Source organism: Rhinopithecus bieti, unplaced genomic scaffold (genome assembly GCF_001698545.2).
Source record: "Rhinopithecus bieti isolate Rb0 unplaced genomic scaffold, ASM169854v2 scaffold_30687, whole genome shotgun sequence".
In the NCBI taxonomy this organism is placed as follows: domain Eukaryota; kingdom Metazoa; phylum Chordata; class Mammalia; order Primates; family Cercopithecidae; genus Rhinopithecus; species Rhinopithecus bieti.
In genome coordinates, this window is record NW_016813366.1 from 870735 (window position 1) to 891303 (window position 20569).

General features: G+C 53.1%; 1 protein-coding gene across 5 annotated transcripts in view; it reads left to right on the forward strand.

Annotated features, from left to right (window-relative positions):
- The window catches only part of TTC7A (tetratricopeptide repeat domain 7A), a 142840-nt gene that overhangs the window by 76550 nt on the left and 45721 nt on the right, over positions 1-20569 (forward strand). For all 5 annotated transcript variants that reach the window (XR_001880645.1, XM_017847982.1, XM_017847981.1 and 2 more), the window contains 4 exons: positions 6759-6876; positions 8330-8387; positions 9194-9266; positions 14465-14625. Coding sequence is in view for 4 of the 5 variants with exons in the window: in XM_017847982.1 (XP_017703471.1) it covers positions 6759-6876; positions 8330-8387; positions 9194-9266; positions 14465-14625 (410 nt within the window). In the remaining variant the exon portion in view is untranslated. The remainder of the gene's footprint in view (positions 1-6758; positions 6877-8329; positions 8388-9193; positions 9267-14464; positions 14626-20569) is intronic.

A 20569-nucleotide genomic window follows, 5' to 3' on the forward strand; every position in this document is an offset into this window, starting at 1 on the left:
TCCTGCCGGGGTCCCTATTTTTGCAGCAGAAGGAAAGAGAGATGTAAATATTTTTTTGTATCTGAATTCATTTAACTTAAAAAGTTGAAACCTTTACAGGAGGCAAAGTGGATAGGCTATGCATGTGTGGTGTCACACAGACAGGAGAGGAGTTGCAAAATGGAAACAGGGCATGCTCATCATTGGAAGGGTCTCTGATGCCATCTCTCACCTCCTTCCTGAGGAAGGCAGCAGGGGTAGTGGAAAAGTGCATAGGCTTTGGAGGCAGAGATGATAGAGTTCAAATCTCTGCCTACCCATGTACTCCCACTTACTGTGTGACTTTGAGGGAGTAATTTACCCTGTCTGTGCTTCAGTTTCCTCATCTGTAGCCTGGAAACAATCATGTCCACCATTATAGGGTAGCTGTGAATATCAGAGATGACATGAAGAGTGCCCCGACTTAGTACCCTGCGGGTACCTGAATGGTAGCTGTCACTATTATAGCCCCTTGAAAATAGCAGGCACACAGAAAGGATGCGCCTTTATGTTTTTGACTTCATTTTTCAAATTCAGGGGTGGGTAGAGCCAGGAAGATGGATTAAGTGTTGATGAGGCAGGGGAGAGAGAATGCCAGCCCTCCTGCCACCAGCTTGTAGAAATTGGAAGAGTGCCTACTCCTCCCAGGGAGAAAAAAAGGGGATTTTTCACCAGAGCAGCTAACAGCAGGTTCCGGGCTCTGTGGGAAGGAGCTAAGGAGAAACTGGAGGTGCTCTTAAAAACTCTGCAGGCTCAGAAAGAAACTTCCTCTAGTTCCCAGAAAGAGAGGAACGAGAGTGAAGATTTCCAGGGTAAACCTCTTTGGCTCACTGCAAGGTGAGGTAACCCTTGAAATGGAAGGCAGTCCTGTGAATTAGCAGAGTGTGTGAGCAAGAAGCCAGTCTGTGTAGGGACCAAATTCAAGACACTGGAGAGACAGAGAAACTTGTAAAGTCACAGAAAATTTTTCCTTACTTATGTAACACAAAAACAAAGGAGCAAAACATTATGTCCTTCGATGCATCCTTTTTCCAAAGGGTCAGAGAGGAGAAACATGAAAACCTACAGAGGGCTGTGAATCAGCATCGGGAGACTGGGGTTGGAAACACAGCTCTGCTACTTCCTAGACAGGTGACCTTGGGAAGGTCGCTTCAGCTCAGCTCCCTGTGCCTCCGCGCCTTCTGCTGTGAAACACCGATGCCATCAGGTAGCTGTGGTGCTGTGAAAATGCCAGGGAAGGCCTTAATCACTGTAGAATTGCAGAAGAGGAGGCGGGGAAAGATCTTCACCTGGGTTTTAATGGCGAGGTTCCATGGCTGCCCTAGATAAAGAAGTCATTCAAGAGCAGTGTATCGTTGGGAGAAGGAAGGTTGAAGAAAACTTGGGAAACTCCTCACCCTAGAAGTATTTTGATGAGCAAGGAGGGCCGGGTGCTGTAACCTGAGCTTGCTGCAAAAGCAGCAGCCTGGACTACAGAGCCACCAGCTGTTAACTTGGAGGCCACAAGGAGGAAGTGTCTGGAGACGGGAAAGGGCACATGAGGTGCTAGGCAGGGAGGAAGACGACTGGAGTAGAGCAGAAGGGCCGGCGCTGGACCGCTCCGCAGCCATCTGATTAGAGCAATGTTTCTGGATTGCAGGTGGAGCCCATTCGTGGGTCGTGAAATAGAACTCTTAAAAAAAAAAAGAATTTGAGGCCAGGCAAGGTGGTTCACACCTGTAATCCCAGCACTTTGGGAGGCCGAGGCAGGTGGATCACCTGAGGTCAGGAGTTTGAAACCAGCCTGACTAACATGGCAAAACCCCATCTTTACTAAAAATAACAAAAATTAGCCAGGCGTGGTGGCAGGCACCTGTAATCCCAGTAACTCGGAAAGCTGAGGCAGGAGAATCGCTTCAACCCAGGAGTCGGAAGTTGCAGTGAGCCGAGATCGTGCCACTGCTCCCCAGCCTGGGCAACAAGAGCGACACTGTCTCAAAAAAAAAAAAAAAGAAATGAAAAAATATTTTGAGACTGGTGTGGTAGCTCATGCCTATCATCTCAACATTTTGGGAGGCCAAGCAGGGAGGATCGCTTGAGGCCAGGAGTTCCAGACCAGCCTGGACCACATAGTGAGACCCACCCTGCCCCCTCTCTACAAAAAATAAAAATAACAAAATAAAAAATAAAAATAAAAAAGTTAAAAATCAGCCTGGTGTGATGGTGCAGCCTCCCAGCTACTTGGGAGGCTGAGGTGGGAGGATCACTTGAGCTCAGGAGGTCGAGGCTGCAGTGAACCGTGACCATGCCACTGCACTCCAGCCTGGGCTACAGAGCGAGACCCCATCTCAAAAATAAAATAATCAAAAGCTTGAAATAAACTATAGATTATCAGAGAATAAGACAGGAAATACTCCAGTGTATTACCCAGTGGGGTGAGTGGACCCTGGATAGGGGATGGAAAGCTCGACCAGCTCAGTATAGTGGACTGTGCAGGGCTGCAGAGGTGCCAACTTATCCTCGTGTAGAGTCACTCCTTCTCAGTGGCTGAGGATCCGGCTGAGAGACAAAAGGCAGACAGTACTGTCTACTCTCTGGATTCCAAAGGGTCTTTGATGCCACTTCCCAATTTGTCAGATCATGTAGCTATGAGGAACCAGGGCTATACTCAGATGACCCTTGCCATCTGAGATTTAGGCTGAGATTTAAAACCCTGGAAGATTAAACAAATTGTATAATACATATACAAAATATTTGTGTGTATATATATATTAGTATATATGAGTATTGTAAATGATATACATACATACATATATATATATATATATGAGCCTGGCTAGTTGCAGTGGCTCACTCCTGTAATCCCAGCACTTTGGGAGGCCAAGGCAGGTGGATCACTTGAGGTCAGGAGTTCGAGACCAGCCTGGCCAACATGGCGAAACCCAATCTCTACAAACAGTACAAAAATTAGGCGGGCATGGTGGCACACACCGGTAATCCCAGCTACTCAGGAAGCTGAGACACAAGAATCACTTGAACCTGGGAGGCAGAGGTTGCATTGAGCCGAGATCACACCACTGTACTCCAGCCTACTGGGTGACAGAGTGAGAGTCTGTCTCAAAAAAAAAAAGCTGACCAGGCGCGTTGGCTCACGCCTGTAATCCCAGCACTTTTGGAGACCAATGCAGGTGGATCACCTGAGCTCAGAAGTTCGAGACCACTCAGGGAAACATGGTGAAACCTTGTCTCTACTAAAAATACAAAAAAATTAACCGGTATGGTGGTGTGTGCCTCTAGTTCCAGCTACTTGGGAGGCTGAGGCAGGAGAACCACTTGAACCCCAGAGGTGAAGGTTGCAGTGAGCCAAGATTGCACCACTGTACTCCAGCTTGGGCTACAGAGTGAGACTCTATCTCAAAAAAAAAAAAAGCTTATATTATTATATTAAAGCTTATATATATATATAAGAAAGTATAGAGATATCATATGAAATACACAGTTACATATCTACATATGTAAATATAAAGATATATGAATTACAACTATTAATAATAGTTAATATTTTTTTAAGCACTGCTATGAGCATTGCCCTGTCTTATCTCATCCTGTCCTCCCAGCACCTCATCCAGGGAGAGACACTGTTGTTATCCCCGTTTTACAGAAGAGAGAGGCAAGCACAACAAAACAAAGTGACTTGCCCAAGGTTAGCAAGTGACCAGCCAGGATTTGGACCAGGGTAGTTAGCCCCAGAGCTTGTGTTCTTAGCCACTAGGCTGCCCTGCCTCTTTGCATGAAGCACCTACTCATGGATGTGGGGCTGATTCCGGAGTTAGGTGGGATTATAGTACCTCAAAACAGAGGTGGCAGAGTCAAATTCTCAAGGGCTTTTGGATTTCCACTCTTGTGACATTATTCTTCCCTTTTGCCAGCTACAGTACCCATGTATATTAATAACTGTGTGCTATTGTATTATATATTGTCGTACTTAATAGAATTGATCATACTTTTTTTCCTTTCTAATCACTGCTGTGACTCTGCATGCAAAAAGCCTGCCTTGTAGTATGGTAATAGAAATCAAAATTGTGGCCAGATGTGGTGGGTCACACCTGTAATCCTAGCATTTTAGGAGGCCGAGGCAGGAGGATTGCTTGAGCCTAGGAGTTCAAGACCAGCCTGGGCAACATAGTGAGACACCATTTTCTACTTAAAAAAAAAAAAAAGAAATTAAATTATGTTGGCCATATAGGGAGATGGTACATTAAGCCTTGGGATTTTGATTTGAGGCAAATGTTGACACCATGCTTAGAGACAGTTTTAAACTACGTGGACAATGCTGGCAAGTACTGGAGAAGGAATGCTACTAATCTCGGAGTCAGAGTGGATCACAAATTGGACACACTAAGGATATATGTCTTCACTTTGTAAAACTAAAGGATAATGAACTCTTTTAATCCAGAATATGATGTATATGAACTGGAGAACAGATACTTTGCCAGTATTTACTGAGCCGTGTTCCTGGTACCCTCTCTGCATGGGTTGCAGGAGCTGAAGCTGGCATTTGCTGAGCAGAAGGACATGGCCATGGGAAGAATATGTATTCATGGAGTGCAGCAGGTGTCTGGATTCTTTTTATAACTTGTGCTTGGTGTTTATAAGAAAGCTTGTTCTGTTTGAATGGAGCCTCATAATGCCTGAGATAGTGTGTGAGATGAGCCTCATCAGCCAGGGGTATATTAGGAAAGAAAGAGGGTGCTGTTTGCTTACTTTCCCCTCCCTTGTTGCCTCCTGTTCTACCTCTGCCACCTCCTGGGGTAACTACAGCCATGTGATAAGCTCTTGGAGTTCCAATAGCCCTACGTCAGCACCACACAGTGGGGCCTTAACTAGGGGCCACCTGGTCCTGCCATCTCCTCATCCAGGCCTAGCACAGGGCCTGGTGCTACAGAAGCCTCAGTGGAGGGCTCTGGGGAGGAGGGAAGAGCAGGGGTCCAACCTGCCATTTTGCAGATGAGGACCTTGAGACACAGAAACTGAGTGTGTTCTTCAAGCCCCACAGCTGTCAGGTGCTGAGCCAGGACTGGAGCCTATCTGGGGCTTGTCTTCCAGTGCTCTTCTCACCATGTGGCTCTGGCTTCAGGCCCTGGCAGCCCCCTGAGTCCTGCTGCCGCGTGGCCCAGGAGACAGATCTTAGCATCTCTATAGCCTTGGGTCCACCTGGCCGGCTGAGGCGGAGCTGTAGACAGCTGTGGGGTTTCCCCAACTATGGCCTTCCATGAACCCTGGGTTCTCGGGCCTATTGGTGCCAAAGGCAGAAACCCAGCTCCCCAAACACCTTCATCCTTGCAGTGGCCAGCCCAGCAATCAGGAAGCAGCCCACTGCCCAGGCTGGCAGCTTGAGCTCGCCCACGAGGTGGCTGGAGGGCTACTGTGGTCAACTGAGTCGGGCATGGTGGGCAGACAGCCTCTCCCGCCATCTCCCTCCAGGCCATCATGCAGCTTCCTCAGCTTCTCTGTGCCTTGGTATTGTTTTCTCCCCTGTGCTCTTCCAGGTTGCACATAGCTCACCCTGGCTAATATCCTCTGTCTCATGATCTCAGGTCCTAACTCCAGGGAGAGAAAATCCACTGCCCCTCTTCTAGCTGTGGCCAGTGGTCAGGCGCCAAGATACCCAGAGCTGTCCATCTCCTGCTAGGGGGATGGGCCTGAGCAGGGACGGGGACCAGGCAGGGGCAGCGCTGGCTTTGGGGCCAGAAGCCAACTTGGGTTTGAATCATTCCCTGGTCTCATGACTCTGTGAGCCTCTGACCAGGAGAGATGCCCATGGCTGGGGGCTTTGATGTCTGGGTGGCCCTGAAGGGTTTGCATATGGCATTCAGTCTCTTGCTGTGGGTCAGCACCAGTCTTAGTGACAGAGGAAGCATCCCTGCCCTCTCTGGAAACTAGCGTTTTCAGTGACATGAAGTTGGGCACACTACTATACCAGGCATGCCATTTCCTGGGTTGGATGGGAGGAAGGGGGCCTTTTTTGGAGGCATGTGTGCCATGAGTGGGCATGACCAAGGCCCTGGCTTTCCCCTACCCCCTAAACCAGCCTGACTCCTGTGGGGGCCCAGAGTGTCCCCAGGCCCGCCTTGTGTGTGCCCCTCTCTTTGTGTCCCATGTCATGTGTGATGATGTGTGCACATGTGACCCATACCGGTTGGTCCATTTCCAACTGGAACAGTCCCTCCTGCTCTCAGGACAAAAACAGCCCCAGGCCTTTTTCCCCTGAAAGTTTGAGCTCCTTGTCTCAGAGAGGGAGTGAGCTCATGGACGGGGCCACAGTGGCTGCCTGCCTGTTCCATGGTGCTGGTGACATCCAGCAAGACACGTGTTCCTGAGGCCCAGTCACAGACCCCTGCCTGCCCCGGCCCTGGCTTCCCTCTCTGCCGAGCAGGACAGGCACAGACACAGGACCCTACAGAGGCCATGGGAGGAAAGGAGCTGGCCCAGACTGGCCTGGTCTTGGGTTCATGCTCTCAGCAGAACAAGCTCTGGGGAGCTGGGATCTCTGGGGCAAGGGAATCTTCTCCCTGTGAGATACCTCATTTCCTAATTCCAGGGAGAGAGAATCCACTGCCCCTCTTTCTAGCTGTGACCAGTGGTCAGGCGCTGTGACCTTGAGCACAAGGCTTCTGTTTCGGGAACAGGTCCAGGGAGTCACTCGCCGGTAGAGGAAACTCCAACCCCACCCGCATGACCTTTGTTTCTCCTCTTTGCAGCTGGAGGAAGCAGAGCGCTTTGCCATGATGGTGATCAGTCTCGGAGAGGAAGCCGGGGAGTTCCTCCCCAAGGGCTACCTGGCGCTGGGTCTCACCTATAGCCTGCAGGCCACTGACGGTGAGTGCCAGGCCCCAGGAGGCTTCTGCTTGGGGATGGCTCAGGCTTCCTAACTGCCTCGGAGGTATCTTGTCCTACCGGCTCCCGTCCCCTCAGGCCATGCCTCCATAGGCACCCTGCACTCCTCTGGGACAGATGCCCATGTGTGTACACACACACACATGCATACACACACACACGCCCCTCAGACCCATTTCCACTGTTTCACCTGGACTGTCGCCACCCTCAAACATGCCTTCCTCTCCCCTCTTCATGGACCCAGTTCCTCCCACCCCTCAAGGCCCAGCCCCAGCTCCAGCAAAGCCCATACTGATCTTCTCTGTGGAACTCCTGCTTCCCGTCTGTAATGCGCCATCAGCCTTCCACCGCACAATGTCTCCATTCTGGTTCTCATAAGCCTGCCCTTATCCTCAGCACTGCTATGACCTTCTGGAGCCTTTTAAATCCTCCTCAATACATGGCATAGGGCTGGGTACACAGCAGGTGCTTAATAACTACTAGTGCTTGGCTAATGGATTCTGCTCCTTCCTGCCCCACACCTGGCCTTCTCTCGCCAACCCTGCCAGCTCAGCCATGTGTCTCACCCTGTCTATCAGGCAGTCACCTACTTTCATCTCTTTGTAGCTTGCTTGAGGGATGGGGAGTGACGGGCCACCACCCAGACCAAACCTGGAATAGTAATCAGCCCATGCCCACCTCCCCCAAATGCCAGTTGCTGGGAGCGGCAGTCATGGTGACATCAGGTATAAATGAGCCCTACATAAGGAACACCTGGGTCTGCACATGCTGGTCAAGTGAGGGAGTCATCAGCCCCTTTGTCAAAGTCTACTTTGAGCAAGACACCCTCCTTGTCCCTTTAACTCTACAAATAGTGGTTGTTGTCTAAGCTTTCGAATCTGAGGAGCTCTGACAACTGTCAATGCTTGGTCCTCGCCAGTGGGATTCTGATCAGGTTTGGGAGGGGCCTGGATACAGTCATGTTAAAGCTTCCAGGGTAGTGAGTTAAGTGTGCAGCCAAGGCTAAGAACACCTGCCCTGCTGCATTTAAAATAGGATGCAGTTCACCAGAAAGGTGCCTGGTTTGGGTTCAAGCTTCCTAGTGGGTCAGGAAGCCTAGAAAGGTATGTGGCCAGGCAGAGGTGGTAGCCTCTCTCTCAAGACTTGGGCCTCCTGAGTGGGATTCCCATGCCGTGGAACGCTTGTAGGCATCGGCCTTTGAAAGGGTTAAGGTGGTTCAGGTGGTGGAGAATGCAATGCAGTAGAAGCAACTGGCATGCCAAGAAATGTGCTAGAGGCCAGGACATTGGCCCAGGCTGCCGGAGTTTGAGGTTTGCCAGATGGGGCCCTGGTGGGACCTTTATCTGCAGAGCTGTGTGCTTTGAGGATGGTGCAGGGCTGGGCCAGCACCCTTCAGTGACCCTTGATGGCTCAGTCTCTGTCCTGTCCCCTGCAGCCACCCTGAAGTCCAAGCAAGATGAATTGCACCGGAAGGCACTGCAGACACTGGAGAGGTGAGTAGGCTCCCACCTGCAGCAGAGACCCCTCTTGCCTTTGGTGGCACATTCACAAGCTTTACCTCATTGACCCTCTGATGTGGGCAGAACAAACATTTCTATCTCCATTTTACAGATGAGGAAACTGCACACAGCAAGCAGGGATATTCGTTTGGGGTTGAGCGGGTAGCCAAGCCCTGCCCTCAGCTCTGTGGGGGCTCCAGCAGCCACCAGGCTCAGTTCCTGCTCTCCCAGGGCTCAGGGGTCTAAAATGGGAATAGTAACCCATTGCTGTTGTAGTAATTACAGGAGATAAAGCAGGAAAAACACCTTGCACAGTATCCTATATGAAACAGGGGCTCAAAAATGGCATTCGCCTCCTTCTAGCTCCTCCCCAGCCACCCCTCCCACTAAACCCACCCACCCCTCCCACTACCCTGAGCCCTTACAGGGATTTCCTGGCAGATGCTCAGAGCAGCAGAGCCAGCTTCTCTGCCCTGGTGCCTGACTTGTCACTCCCTCTCTGCCCATGGGATGTGTATTCATCCCATCGTCTTTCTCCTTCGGGGTCTTTCACCCCAGATGGCCCCTACTTCAGCGAGTGCCAGCCCCCTCGGGCCCACCGTCCCTGCCTTGGGCTGCCTGTGGGCTGTCTACCTTGCAGCTTCATCTGCTAGCTGGATGCCCCTCTGAGACAGAGTCTGGCAGAATCCCCCACTATTGCCTCATAGTGCCCAGCACAGGGCTCGCATGCTGGAGGCCTGAGTCACACGTTGGTCACTTAACCCCTGGTGCCTGACTTGTCACTCCCTCTCCCCATACAGGGCTCAGCAGCTGGCACCCGGTGACCCCCAGGTCATCCTCTATGTCTCTCTGCAGCTGGCCCTCGTCCGACAGGTAGGTTGTCCCTGTTCCTAACCCCTGGGTCCCCGGGGACTGCTGATCTTCTCCTGGAAACCCAGCTTACCATCTGTGTGACCCTCTGCAAGTGACTTCACCTCCCTGAGTCTGTTTCCTTATCTGTCATGTAAGCCCTTTGAGTCCTCATCAGAGGGTCCCAGTGAGGATGAGGTCAGATAATGTGGGTAAGGCCATGGCAGATACACAGGAAGGGCGTGTTCTCCGTCTTCACTCCCCCTACGACATTTCAGTGGCCTGAGATGCCGATGAGTGACCACCTGTCACTCATTTGTTTGTATCCTCGCCTTCCACTGCCTTTTCCCCAAGGGTCTTGGGGATAAAGTGGTGGGCTCATGGAGCTGTTGCAGGATGGGCTTTCTCTATGACCCCCAAGCTACTCCTTCACTGTGTGGACACCACCATCAGGCCTTGACCTCTGGGGCCCCATAGGGGCCTCCTGTCTGCTCACTGCCTTAGCCCCAGGACCACCCCCACTATGACTCTGCAGGCAGACCCGCCTTTTCCCCAAGGGTGCTGAGAGAATGTTGGTGTGTCCAGGACTCCCTACCTCAGGTCCTTCAGAGCCTTCTTTACTTTCCCGTGGCATCTCAGCCTGCAGGCTGGTACTCTGGGCGCACACACACAGCCTCTAAAACAGTACCTCTCAGGTGGCTTGACCCTGATGCCTACCGATGCCCCCCACCTGAGTGCCCGGAGATTGCAGACAAGCCTTTGGCTCCCACAGTGCGGTCTTCTCGCCTGCGTCACCTAGGAAATGGGCTGAGCTCCAGGCTGGTGGAGGGAAGCCCACAGAAGCCCATGTACTTGCTGTCAGGTGGGGGGCAGCCCTGCCTGCTGGGGGTGCTGCTGTGTCCCTGATACCAGCCTGGGGAAGCCCTACCTTCTGAGGAGGCAGGCCACAGCAGTCCCATTTTTTACCCGAGGACACCACTGAGGCCAAGCCAGCATAGAACCCAGGCCTCTGATCCACAGCCCACGGGGTCTAGGTACCCCGCTCCCCTGACCCTTTTGAAGATGGGGCCCTGGGAGCGTGCTCACCGGCTGGGTCTTAGTCTTACGGTCAGCTTGGTGAGCTGCGTTTCTCCTGCTTCTGGGGCAAGCCAGGCTCCGCCCTGCGTCAGCGTGACTCCTCCTCTCTTTTTTTTTTTTTTTTTAAGACGGAGTCTCGCTCTGTCACCCAGGCTGGAGTGCAGTGGCTGGATCTCACCTCACTGCAAGCTCCGCCTCCCGGGTTCACACCATTCTCCTGCCTCAGCCTCCCGGGTAGCTGGGACTACAGGCACCCGCCACCTCGCCCGGCTAGTTTTTTGTATTTTTTAGTAGAGACGGGGTTTCACCGTGTTAGCCAGGTTGGTCTTGATCTTGTGACCTTGTGATCCGCCCGTCTCGGCCTCCCAAAGTGCTGGGATTACAGGCTTGAGCCACCGCGCCCGGCCTCCTCCTCTCATCATAGTTACTCTCAGTGCTGGGACACCCTCCCTGTCACCCTATGCCTAGACCCTTATTCCGGCACCTGTGTCTGTCCTGACCTGAATTGTCACTCTGTTTCTGAGGCATTATGTCTCCCTCTCCAGGCCCTTCTGTCTTAATCGTTTTCTCCCCAACAGCCCTGATGTCATTCCGGCTGTTGTTTCTGCTGTCGTTGGCAGCTTCGCTCCCTTCCTCTTGCACCACTCCTCCCCCTGTGACTACCTCCATCCTCCTCCACCTCTAGGCTGCGCCCCCCGCCCCCCGTCCCCACTCCTCACTCCTGACCCCAGGTCCTGGACAGGCCCGGAGCACCTCTGTGCCCCTCCGGGAGCATCCCTCCACTCCCAGGAACGCCAACAGAAAGACACCTGACACCACTTTATTTTTAGTTCTCTGTAAAAGAACCAGTGCTTTTCTTGCTAACCAAGGGAATGATAAACCTTTGGTAATGCATTTTTTGACCTGTTCAATTACTCACCCCTCTCTAATGAATAGCATCCATCCTCTTAGAGAGATGGCGGGCCAGGCCAGTGGAGCCTAGCACCCAGTTTCGTTGGAGACCTCATTTTGGCAGCCTCGGAGTTGAGAACTCAAGAACTCCCTGAATGGACAGTCCTAGCCTGCCTGGGTCTCTCAGGCCCCCAGCCGGCCCATCCTGCCCAGAGCACATCTGGCTGGCTGGCACAGTGATGGCTATGGATTTGGATACGTAGCCCAGGATAATCGGGTCTGCTCTGGCAGAGTCACCAGCACAGGAGCAGCCTTAGGGCCACCAACAAGCCCAGCCAGTGGCCACAGTGATCTTAGCGTCTTCCTCATATGCTCCTTGACCTATCCACAAAGTAAGGTGCCCAGGGGAGAACTCTGGGCCTGGCACTGGTGCCCACAGCCTGCACAGAGGCCAGGCTGGGGACCAACACAACAGCCAGGCAGACTGGGGACCCAAGGTACCGTGAGAAGGGTGGAAGGCTGCGTTTGAGGTTTGGCAAGAAGCAGGACTCTTAAAAAGAGACTCATGAGGTTCCTGCAGGGATGGAACCCTGACATGGAGAGAGTCACAGGAGCTAACGCAGCTCCCAGGCCTGAGAGCATGGAGGAACAAGTTCTGTCAGGCTGGAAGGAAGGGTCTTTCCTCTTCCTTAGTTTTCTGGCTTTGGGGCTTGAAGAGGGAAACTCACACTTCAGAAGTGTTTGTTCCGCCAGTACTTTGCAAGGCATTTTTTATAGTGTCTCATCTTCATGGACACTGAAATAGGTTTAACCTTTATCCTCGTTTTGTAGCAGAGAAACTGCAGCTTAGAGAGGTGAATCCTCTTGCCCTAAGATGCCAGCTGGGAAGTGGCAGAGCTGGGAGCCACACCCCAACCTGACCCCAGAGCCTCAGAGCAGGAGAGGGTGTTTATCTGTCAGCCACACATCAGGTTCTTTCCACATCACCGCGTGAACATGTTCAGAGGGGAGGGCCTCGTCAGCCCTGGGTATGTAGCTAGCAGATTCTCTATCCCAGGGCCAGGCCTTCCTGGCCCTCCACCTTCCAGCCTGCCGCAAGTTTCTCTCCCAAACCTCTCTCTCCAGACCTGGTCACAGCCTTTCTACAGGTTGCAGAGCCTCAAGCTAAGGGTGCTGCTCAGTGAAACAGCAGTATGTGGGGGAGAGGATTCCCTGCATTCTGGGGAGTCAGGCCAGGTTGAAAGTACTAGGAATCAGAGATGAGGAGGAGATGGCCAGCTGGGCCCTGCCATGCCCCTTGGCCCACAGCACAAGGAGGGCTGGCCTTGACCTGGGACAGCTTTGAGGCCAGGCCCATCACTCACCAAACACGGGCTTAGCAGCCTGCACAGCTCACACAAGAACACTTGGCCTGGAGTCAGGACCCCCATCTGAGAGTGCCTGCTCTGCTGCTAACTCGCTCTGCTGCTAACTTGCTCTGCTGTGTGAAAAGAATGGAAGGGATAGAAGATAGCATTTTTGCACATACATTAGCTCTTTGTACCCTTCTGTGGAAAAGCATATGCCTAATTTGCAGATAAGGGAACTGAATTCAGAGAGAACCAGGGACAAAGGCGAGTGAGCGGCAGCGCGAACTCTAGAACCCAGCTCTTGTGTATTCACAAATACAGGACCCCTCCACTGGCCAAAACAAGCAGGATCAATCAGCTCAGATGACAGGCAGCAGGTGGGGGCTGCCCCAGGCAGGGCATGGCGCAGGGGTGCCCAGCAGGGTGCAGGGGCCAGGGACTGTGGGGTGTTTTGTAGAGAATGAGGAGATGACATAAGGGGGACAGCGGGCCACCTCAGAGGTCAAATGGGACTGTGTAAGGGGTTGCTACAGTCACCAGGACTGGCCAACCTCTTTTGAAGAAGAGAGTTTATGTTGGTAACTGCCAGAATTCTTTTTTCTCCTTAATGGTTGTGGAAACATTCCCCAGACCCTGTCAGGGATGCACAGGCCAGGGCCTATGGGGCGGGGAGCTTTTTCTCTGAGGGTAGTAACCTCCACAGCTGAATGTAGATGGGTCTGGAGAGGTAGAATCAGAGGCAAGGAGAGGGCTCTCAGGTGTCTCTTGCATCCAGGGGACTCTTAGGGCCCATCCTGGGGATGTTGTGTTATGCTGAGAATGGTCTCTTCAGGAAAGGGCTCCTTGAACCTTCCACATCCTCCCATAAGTCCAGCTATGGGCAGAGACCCATCCTGACAAGGTGGCAGGCAGCCAAGCAGGTGTGTGGTCTCAGCCCTGAAATAGTCCCCATAGGATGTACTGGGGCACCGACTGACCCCGTAACCCTGTTACCACTTGCAAGTGGGGCCCTGGCCACAGCTGCAAATCATCCATGCCCTCTGCAGCCAGATCCAGTAGAACATTGGAGTCCTGCCTGCAAGGTTGGCGAGAGCAGTAGAAGGTGCCCTTCCATGCTGCACCAGCCCCTCCTGGGCTCACTGACTGGGCTACTGGAGCAGCTAGGGCCTGCCCTCTTTCATGCAGTGCTCAGAGAAAGGAGGCAGCAAACTCAAGCCAGTGAACGTTGGGACCTGTGGTGACCCCTGGTCTCCCCACCACATGAAGGAAAGGCTTTCCTGAGGCCACATCCAAATCCAGACCCTTCGAGTATGGCTTTCCTGACCCTGCATAATCTGGCCTCATCCTACCTGTCCAGAACCAGGCTTAATAAATATTTGTTGAATTGAAAATAAAACACAAGACTAGAATCTGGATTCTAGTCCCAGATTCCCAGTGTGCCCATGTTAGAGGCCATCCTCCCCGTCTTCTAGGTACTTGCCTCTGCACACTTCCCTTCCTGTGGTCAAGCTGCACCCCCTACCTGGAGCACCCCGTTTACATCATCTCACCCTGGAAAGCAGGGTCTCCTGACACATCAGTAGAACTCCAGGGTGACGTTTCCACACGTGGCTGCCTTGCCCTGTGGCTCCCACTCCTCCCATTTAGGAAGTACTTCCTGGTGGCTGCCCTGGTCCTTTGTGCCACACCAGAAACCTGCTCCTCTTTATTCCTGAGTGTGACAGCAGACCCCTCTGTGCCAGGCCATCTGGGGCAGGTGTTTTCTCATAGCAGCATCCCTGCCCCAAGTGCCTGGGGCCCCCTTGAGTTGAGTGTGGGTGCCTTTGCTGACTGGCACCTGGCTTCTGAGTCCCAGGGCAGCATGTGCCTGGGGAAGGGCACTAAGCTGGTGGGTTCCTTCGACAGATCTCCAGCGCCATGGAGCAGCTGCAGGAGGCCCTGAAGGTATGCAAGGATGATGCCCACGCCCTCCATCTGCTGGCACTGCTCTTCTCTGCCCAGAAGCACCACCAGCATGCCCTGGATGTTGTCAACATGGCCATCACCGAGCACCCTGAGAACTTCAAGTAAGTGCCCTGAGAACACTCTGGCAGTGGGGGAGCTGGCTGGCCTCTGCAGCAGGTGCCCATGCATACCTGCCCTGCCATGGTGCCAGCCAGCACACATGGGGTAAGCACCTGCTGCATGCACAATCCCTGGTGGAGAGACGGGGGTGAGGACAGGTGGGGTCAGCAGATAGCTGTGGCGCTCTGCACCAGGAGGTGCCTTGGGGGAATAGGGTGCATGTGCTACTCCTCAGCCCCCATGAGGTGGGGTCTGCATGGGCCACAAGGGAGACTGCTTGAATGCGTATGTTTGGGCTGCTTCTGCCTGCCCTGGGTTCTGCATGAGCCTCAGAATGAAACTAACTTGTGTAAGTTAATCATAGCCCTAACACAGCCAGCCAAGGATGGGATTCTAACACCAGCTAGGCTGGCAGCTGGAGACAGGGGTTACGGCCCTCCCAGGTGATCCTGCTCCTTCATATCTCCCCACCTCCCTCATTTACTGCATCAGCCAGATGCCCCACTTCTTGGAGCAAGGTTTAAGTTGCACTTGGTCTAAGTGGTGGTGGGACACAAAGGACCTGCTGCTACCCAGCCAGGACATTGGGAACAAGGCCGTGCTAGGCCAACTGAGGTGGGAGGATGTGTTGCTCTGTCGGGGGAGCAAGGGGGAGTCATCTTTTGATTTCTGCCTTCTGCCCCTAAGGGCAGGTGACACTGAGTGTAACAGGCTTTGTTTCTCAGAGTCCTGTGATCCCAGATTAGGGACCTCTGAGTAACCCACTTCCCCTGTTCCACCTTAGGGCCTGAAGGAAGGTGATTTAGAACCAGCCCAAGGCTGTCCCCTGCAGACAGCAAGGAAGAAGCTAGAGTCCTGGCTGCCCTGATGGGTGACTCATGCTGTGTAAATAGGTTCACAAAGGATTAGGAAAAAATTGCTGGGTGATGAAGGGAAGCTTCAGTGGTCCCAGCCTAGGGAGGTTCCCGTCACTGGTCTTTCACCTCTGTCCATCCCCAGCCCATCAGAGGCAGGGCTGACCACAGGGGTGGGTTCAGGTTTTCCTGCACCCTTGGCCTCCTTCAGATGACAGCAGATAGTTCTGCTTGTGGCCTTTGCCAGCATGCCGAGCACTGCTGTTGGTGGCTTCCTCCTCCCCAAAGCTAAAGAAAGGTGCTTTGGGAGTGGCAGTGTTTCCTAAATATAAACCCCATAATGTGCCTCCCTGAAGAGGGGAGCCCCAGTGACCAAGGCCAAGGACAGGTGTTCATCCTGCTGGTCAGCCTGGTCTGCAGCCCCAAGACCCCTGAGCCTTGCCCTGCTTGCCCTGCTTCCCCTAGTCCACACTGACCCCTGCCCCGCCCATTCCCCCTCCATCCTGGCCTAGGCAGGTCCCCGCTGCTCACAGCCAGGTGTCAGCAGAATGGCCAACTTGACACAGCCTGTCTTTTGTGTTCGTGGCTGGCCCTGATTCTGAGCCTTACCCCAGCAGCATTCAAGAGACTACAAAAGGCCAGGCGCAGTGGCTCACGCCTGTAATCCCAGCACTTTGGGAGGCCGAGGCATGTGGATCACCTGAGGTCAGGAGTTCAAGACCAACCTGGCCAACATGGTGAAACTATATCTCTAATAAAAATACAAAAATTAGCTGGGCGTGATGGCAGGTGCCTGTGATCCCAGCTACTCAGGAGGCTGAGGCAGGAGAATCACTTGAACCCGGGCGGCGGAGGTTGCAGTGAGCCGAGATCGCACCACTGCACTCCAGCGTGGGCCACAGAGCGAGACTCGGTCTCAAAAAAAGAAAAAAAAAAAGAGACTACTAAAATTCCAGTCACTTCACCCCCAAAGGCCGGTAGCTTAGGAAATCCTAACAGAGAAAACAGTATGGGTGGATAAGGGATTAGTTACCTTGTCTCATTAATCCCAAGTACAATACAGTAATACGAGGTAAGAACATTTTATTTTTAATGAAAATGAACAAAAGATGTAGGTTCCCCACTCCTAGTGCCAGTGCCTTACTTTGATCCCAGCTCCATCCTCACACCTCTCTGGCAGGGTCTGACCTACTGCTGCTGGCCTGCGTGCCTATGTGTGTTTCCACTTCAGTTAGGCTTCATCGGAAACTGAAATGGGCAAGCAGAAAGACTTAGAATCCTAGGCTGGGGAAAGGAAAGGGCTCTTCATCCACCCTGGGTCTGTGGAGCACAGGAGAAGCAAGAGGCCTGGCTCAGCTCGCATCAGAATTTCCTAATGAAATCTTACTTGGAAACTGAGACTGTGATGCAGGTGGGAGCACCGCTGCTCTGATGGAGCCAAGGAAGGTGATTCATACCTGCCCAGTTACAGCTGAGGGGGTCCCTCCATCCCAGCACCTGGCATCTCACCACTCAGCATCTCTTGCTGACTTCTGAACTGATTGCTTTCTGCCAGGCTAAAGCAGCTCCCCTGGCCTGCTGTGGGGAGGCTAACTCCCTTTTTTGGAAATCTGGCTGCAGCCCAGGCTGTGAGAGGTGTGGCAGAAAATGGGGTCTGTCTCCCCATCAGCTTCCTTGACTGTCACGCCAGGAGTACCTCTTGCCTTCATCTTCCCAGGCTCTTGGACTGGGCTAGGAAGCTGTCCATTGCCCTGTGGGCAGTATGTGTGCCCCCGCTGCTGCCCTGCCTCAACACACGCACTTTCCACCCTTCCCTTCCTCCCACACTCACTCAGGTGCCGACTCCTTCCCCAGGATGTGTGCCACTCACTGACAGTGTCCTTGGTCAGGGGTTGCCTTGAGGTTGGTGACTGCCCCCAGGTGGCCCAAGGGTGGACATCTGGGTCTCCAAGAACCCCTGGACCTGAACTATGACATTTTGTGCATGCGAGCCTGAGTCCATGGAAATGGCTTTCAGCAGATTCTCAAAGGGAGCCCTGGTGCAGACTGCTGTTTGTCAACATGCAGGGTAACTGTACCCCTGTCTCAGGTGCTTCCCCAAGGCTTGCAGGGAGCTTCCTGGAGAGCAGTGTTTGCAGGCAGGAACCTCTGCCTTGGGAACAACTCACCCATGCAGACATCACAGAGCGACTGCAAGGGCTTCAAGAGCTGTGGAGGGTGGGTCCTAGGGGCCGTAGGAGGGAGTCAGCTCTGAGGTCAGAGGAAAGCATTGAGTTCCATGCCCTGAGGGATTCTGAAGGTTTTTCTACAACCTGTCACTCACTGTAGAGTACTGTGCTGTGGAGCATTTGGGGATCTGCAGACCCCACCCCCAGTAGTGCCTCACTTTCCTCAGTCTGCTTATACAGGGCTGTGGGGCTGGGGGGAAGCAGCAGTAGGTTCTTCGTCTTGAGCCACCATGAGCTCCTCACCTCCAGGATCCCGAGGAGCTCTGTTTTGATCCAGCTGGCCCTAAAAGGCTGCAAAACTAATTGGGGGAAAAAAATTACAGGGACTTTTGGCCTCCAGAATTGTAAGAAAATAAATCTCTGTTGTTTTAAGAAAAAAAGAAATTGTGTCTCTATATACCATTTATAGAGACATAATACTATCTGTACGGCTGGGGTGGGGCGGAGAAATCCACCTACCGCCAAACTTTGGTGAGTGACCACAGGGTATGACCGTTGTCTCTTTGTAAGTATGTCAATGCTATTCGCCACAGATGAAACCTCAGAGCATAGAAACTCATGGATTAGCAGGAAATGTCACTGAGTCCATTACAGGTCAGGGATCACTGAAAAATGTCATTGCTCTTCGATTGACACTGCACCCTGCTTCCTCAGCTGCTCTCTGCATTTGAGGAGAAGCCTTTTGTGGTTCCAGCTGTTGCCAAGGCAGTTAATTAAACAACCGGTCTGGTAAATATCACTGCAGCAAAACAACAAAAACCAAACTCCCTTTGTCCTGACCTCATCGTCCCCAGCAAGGTCTGTATCCACAGGACACTTAAAGGCACCTTATAGAGGGCTGTCCCAGTGCCTGAAGCCTATTAGAGGCGACTCCTTTCAGCCATCAGTGTTAGAGGCCATGCGTGCACGGGATCCCAGAGCCTGCTTCAGGAATGGCAGAAGCTGGCTCGTGCTGGGCATGGGCTTTGCCTGTTTCACCACTTTCAGGGAGGCCTGCCACAGGGGAGGAAACTGGTGGGGGAATGGACCCCTGCCCGTGTGAGCTGGTCCTTGTGTGAGAGCCACAGTGAGGTCCCAGCCCTTGAGTCATGTCTGTCACTGGCCTGTGCCAGCTGCAGCAACTCACTCCTCTTCCCCTTGGCTCTGTTTGCTCATCTGCCAAAAGACGGACACCTGCTCTGTCTTCCTTGGCTTGTGAGGTTTATTGTGAGACTCAGGAGAGGGCACACAGTCGATGGACAGCCGTGTTTGAAAGGTGGCAGTATGGAGGGGAGGGGAGGCTGCCCACCAACAGCATCAGGCTGTATCCTGGGTCCCAACGGTGGCAGTGCCTGGGGAAGGCCAGATAGGCCGGGAGGTGCAGGCAGCCGAGACTGGGCCCTGACAGAGGCAGGGAAGGAAGCTCTGGGGAAAGGTTAGTGAGCTCCTTGACTGCACAAGAAGTCATCACTCCCATATAGGCAGACTCTAGGCTCCCGGAGAAAACCCAGCTTTCGTGGAGTCGAACTTTTGAAAAGCCTTCTGAATTCAGGTTAGAAAGCAAAGCGAAGAGGATCTTGATTTCTGTGCTGTGGGATGACCTTTAGTTAGTGCAGCTTGGGTTTAAAAAGGCAAAAAACATGATGAGGCAGAGACAGCCCCACAGGGACAGCATAAACCTCGCACGGTGGGAACCAGACACCCCAGGCAGCTTCCTGAAATCCTGTGGGCTTCTGACTAAGCCCTGGACACATGTGCCGGCTGGGCTGTCCCCGGCCAAGAGACCAGGCCCGCAGGGGCCTCAGGGGCAGCAGCTCCTTATCCAGGCCTGGGTTCCGGGCCAAGCCGCGGAATGCGAAAGGTCCCGTGCACGCTTGGAGATGCCTGTGCGAGTCCTTTCTTCTCGTTTTGGATATGAGAGGCAGCTGGGAGGCCCTACCAGGGAGGGGCAGGAATATGGGGTGAAGGAGAACAGGCCACTGATAAGCATCCTTTCTGAAGCCATGGGCTCCGTGGGGCGATGGTTTTAGGTAACAGATTCCTTGGGCTTTAGTCAGGCCGCTTGTAGTGAAGGTCACCATAGTAACCAAACAAAGTTCCTCGGCTCATGATGGGAGCTTTCCAATAACCAGCCTGTCAGTCACGGCTCCCGTCGCAGGTCTGGCAGTCTGCCAGGGTGGTTTTGAAAGCCCAGGCCATACATAGGTCAAGGGAAGAACAAACAATTTCCCCTTCCCCTCTCCACAGTGGGCAAGGCCACCTCCTCCCAGCCCCCAAACCTCTGTTGGTGGTGGTAGGTCCGCTTGGGAGTTTCTGCTGACCCAGTACTGGTCTCTGGGGACTTGGAAAGTCCTGGGGGAAGCTTTCAGAGCCTGGGAGACCCTCCCCAGTACAGGAACAATATGGGCCTCCCAACAAGCCAGAGCATGTGCCTGTAAACAAATGGAACCACACAGCCTTCTGCTCAGGAAACCTAGACTGTTTGGAAACTGTTAGAGCTGATAACCGGGCGTTAGCTGGAGCCATACCTTGGCTGACTCTAGCTAAGGCTAACGTTGGAGCTCAAGGGCACCCCTGGGATCTACCTGGCGTACCTCATGTTTTTTTCAGGTGGTACGTGTGATGTATTTCTCGTGGTCCATTCCACTGAGCAGGGGGATGAGTCCCGGGGCTTCTGTTAACATTTCTGACTTAAACCCAGCGTGTTTATTTGATTGTCCTTATTAAGGACTTGTAGTATATCAAAAGGATGCGGCCGGGCGCGGTGGCTCAAGCCTGTAATCCCAGCACTTTGGGAGGCCGAGACGGGTGGATCACGAGGTCAGGAGTTCGAGACCAGCCTGACCAACATGGTGAAACCCCATCTCTATTAAAAATACAAAATT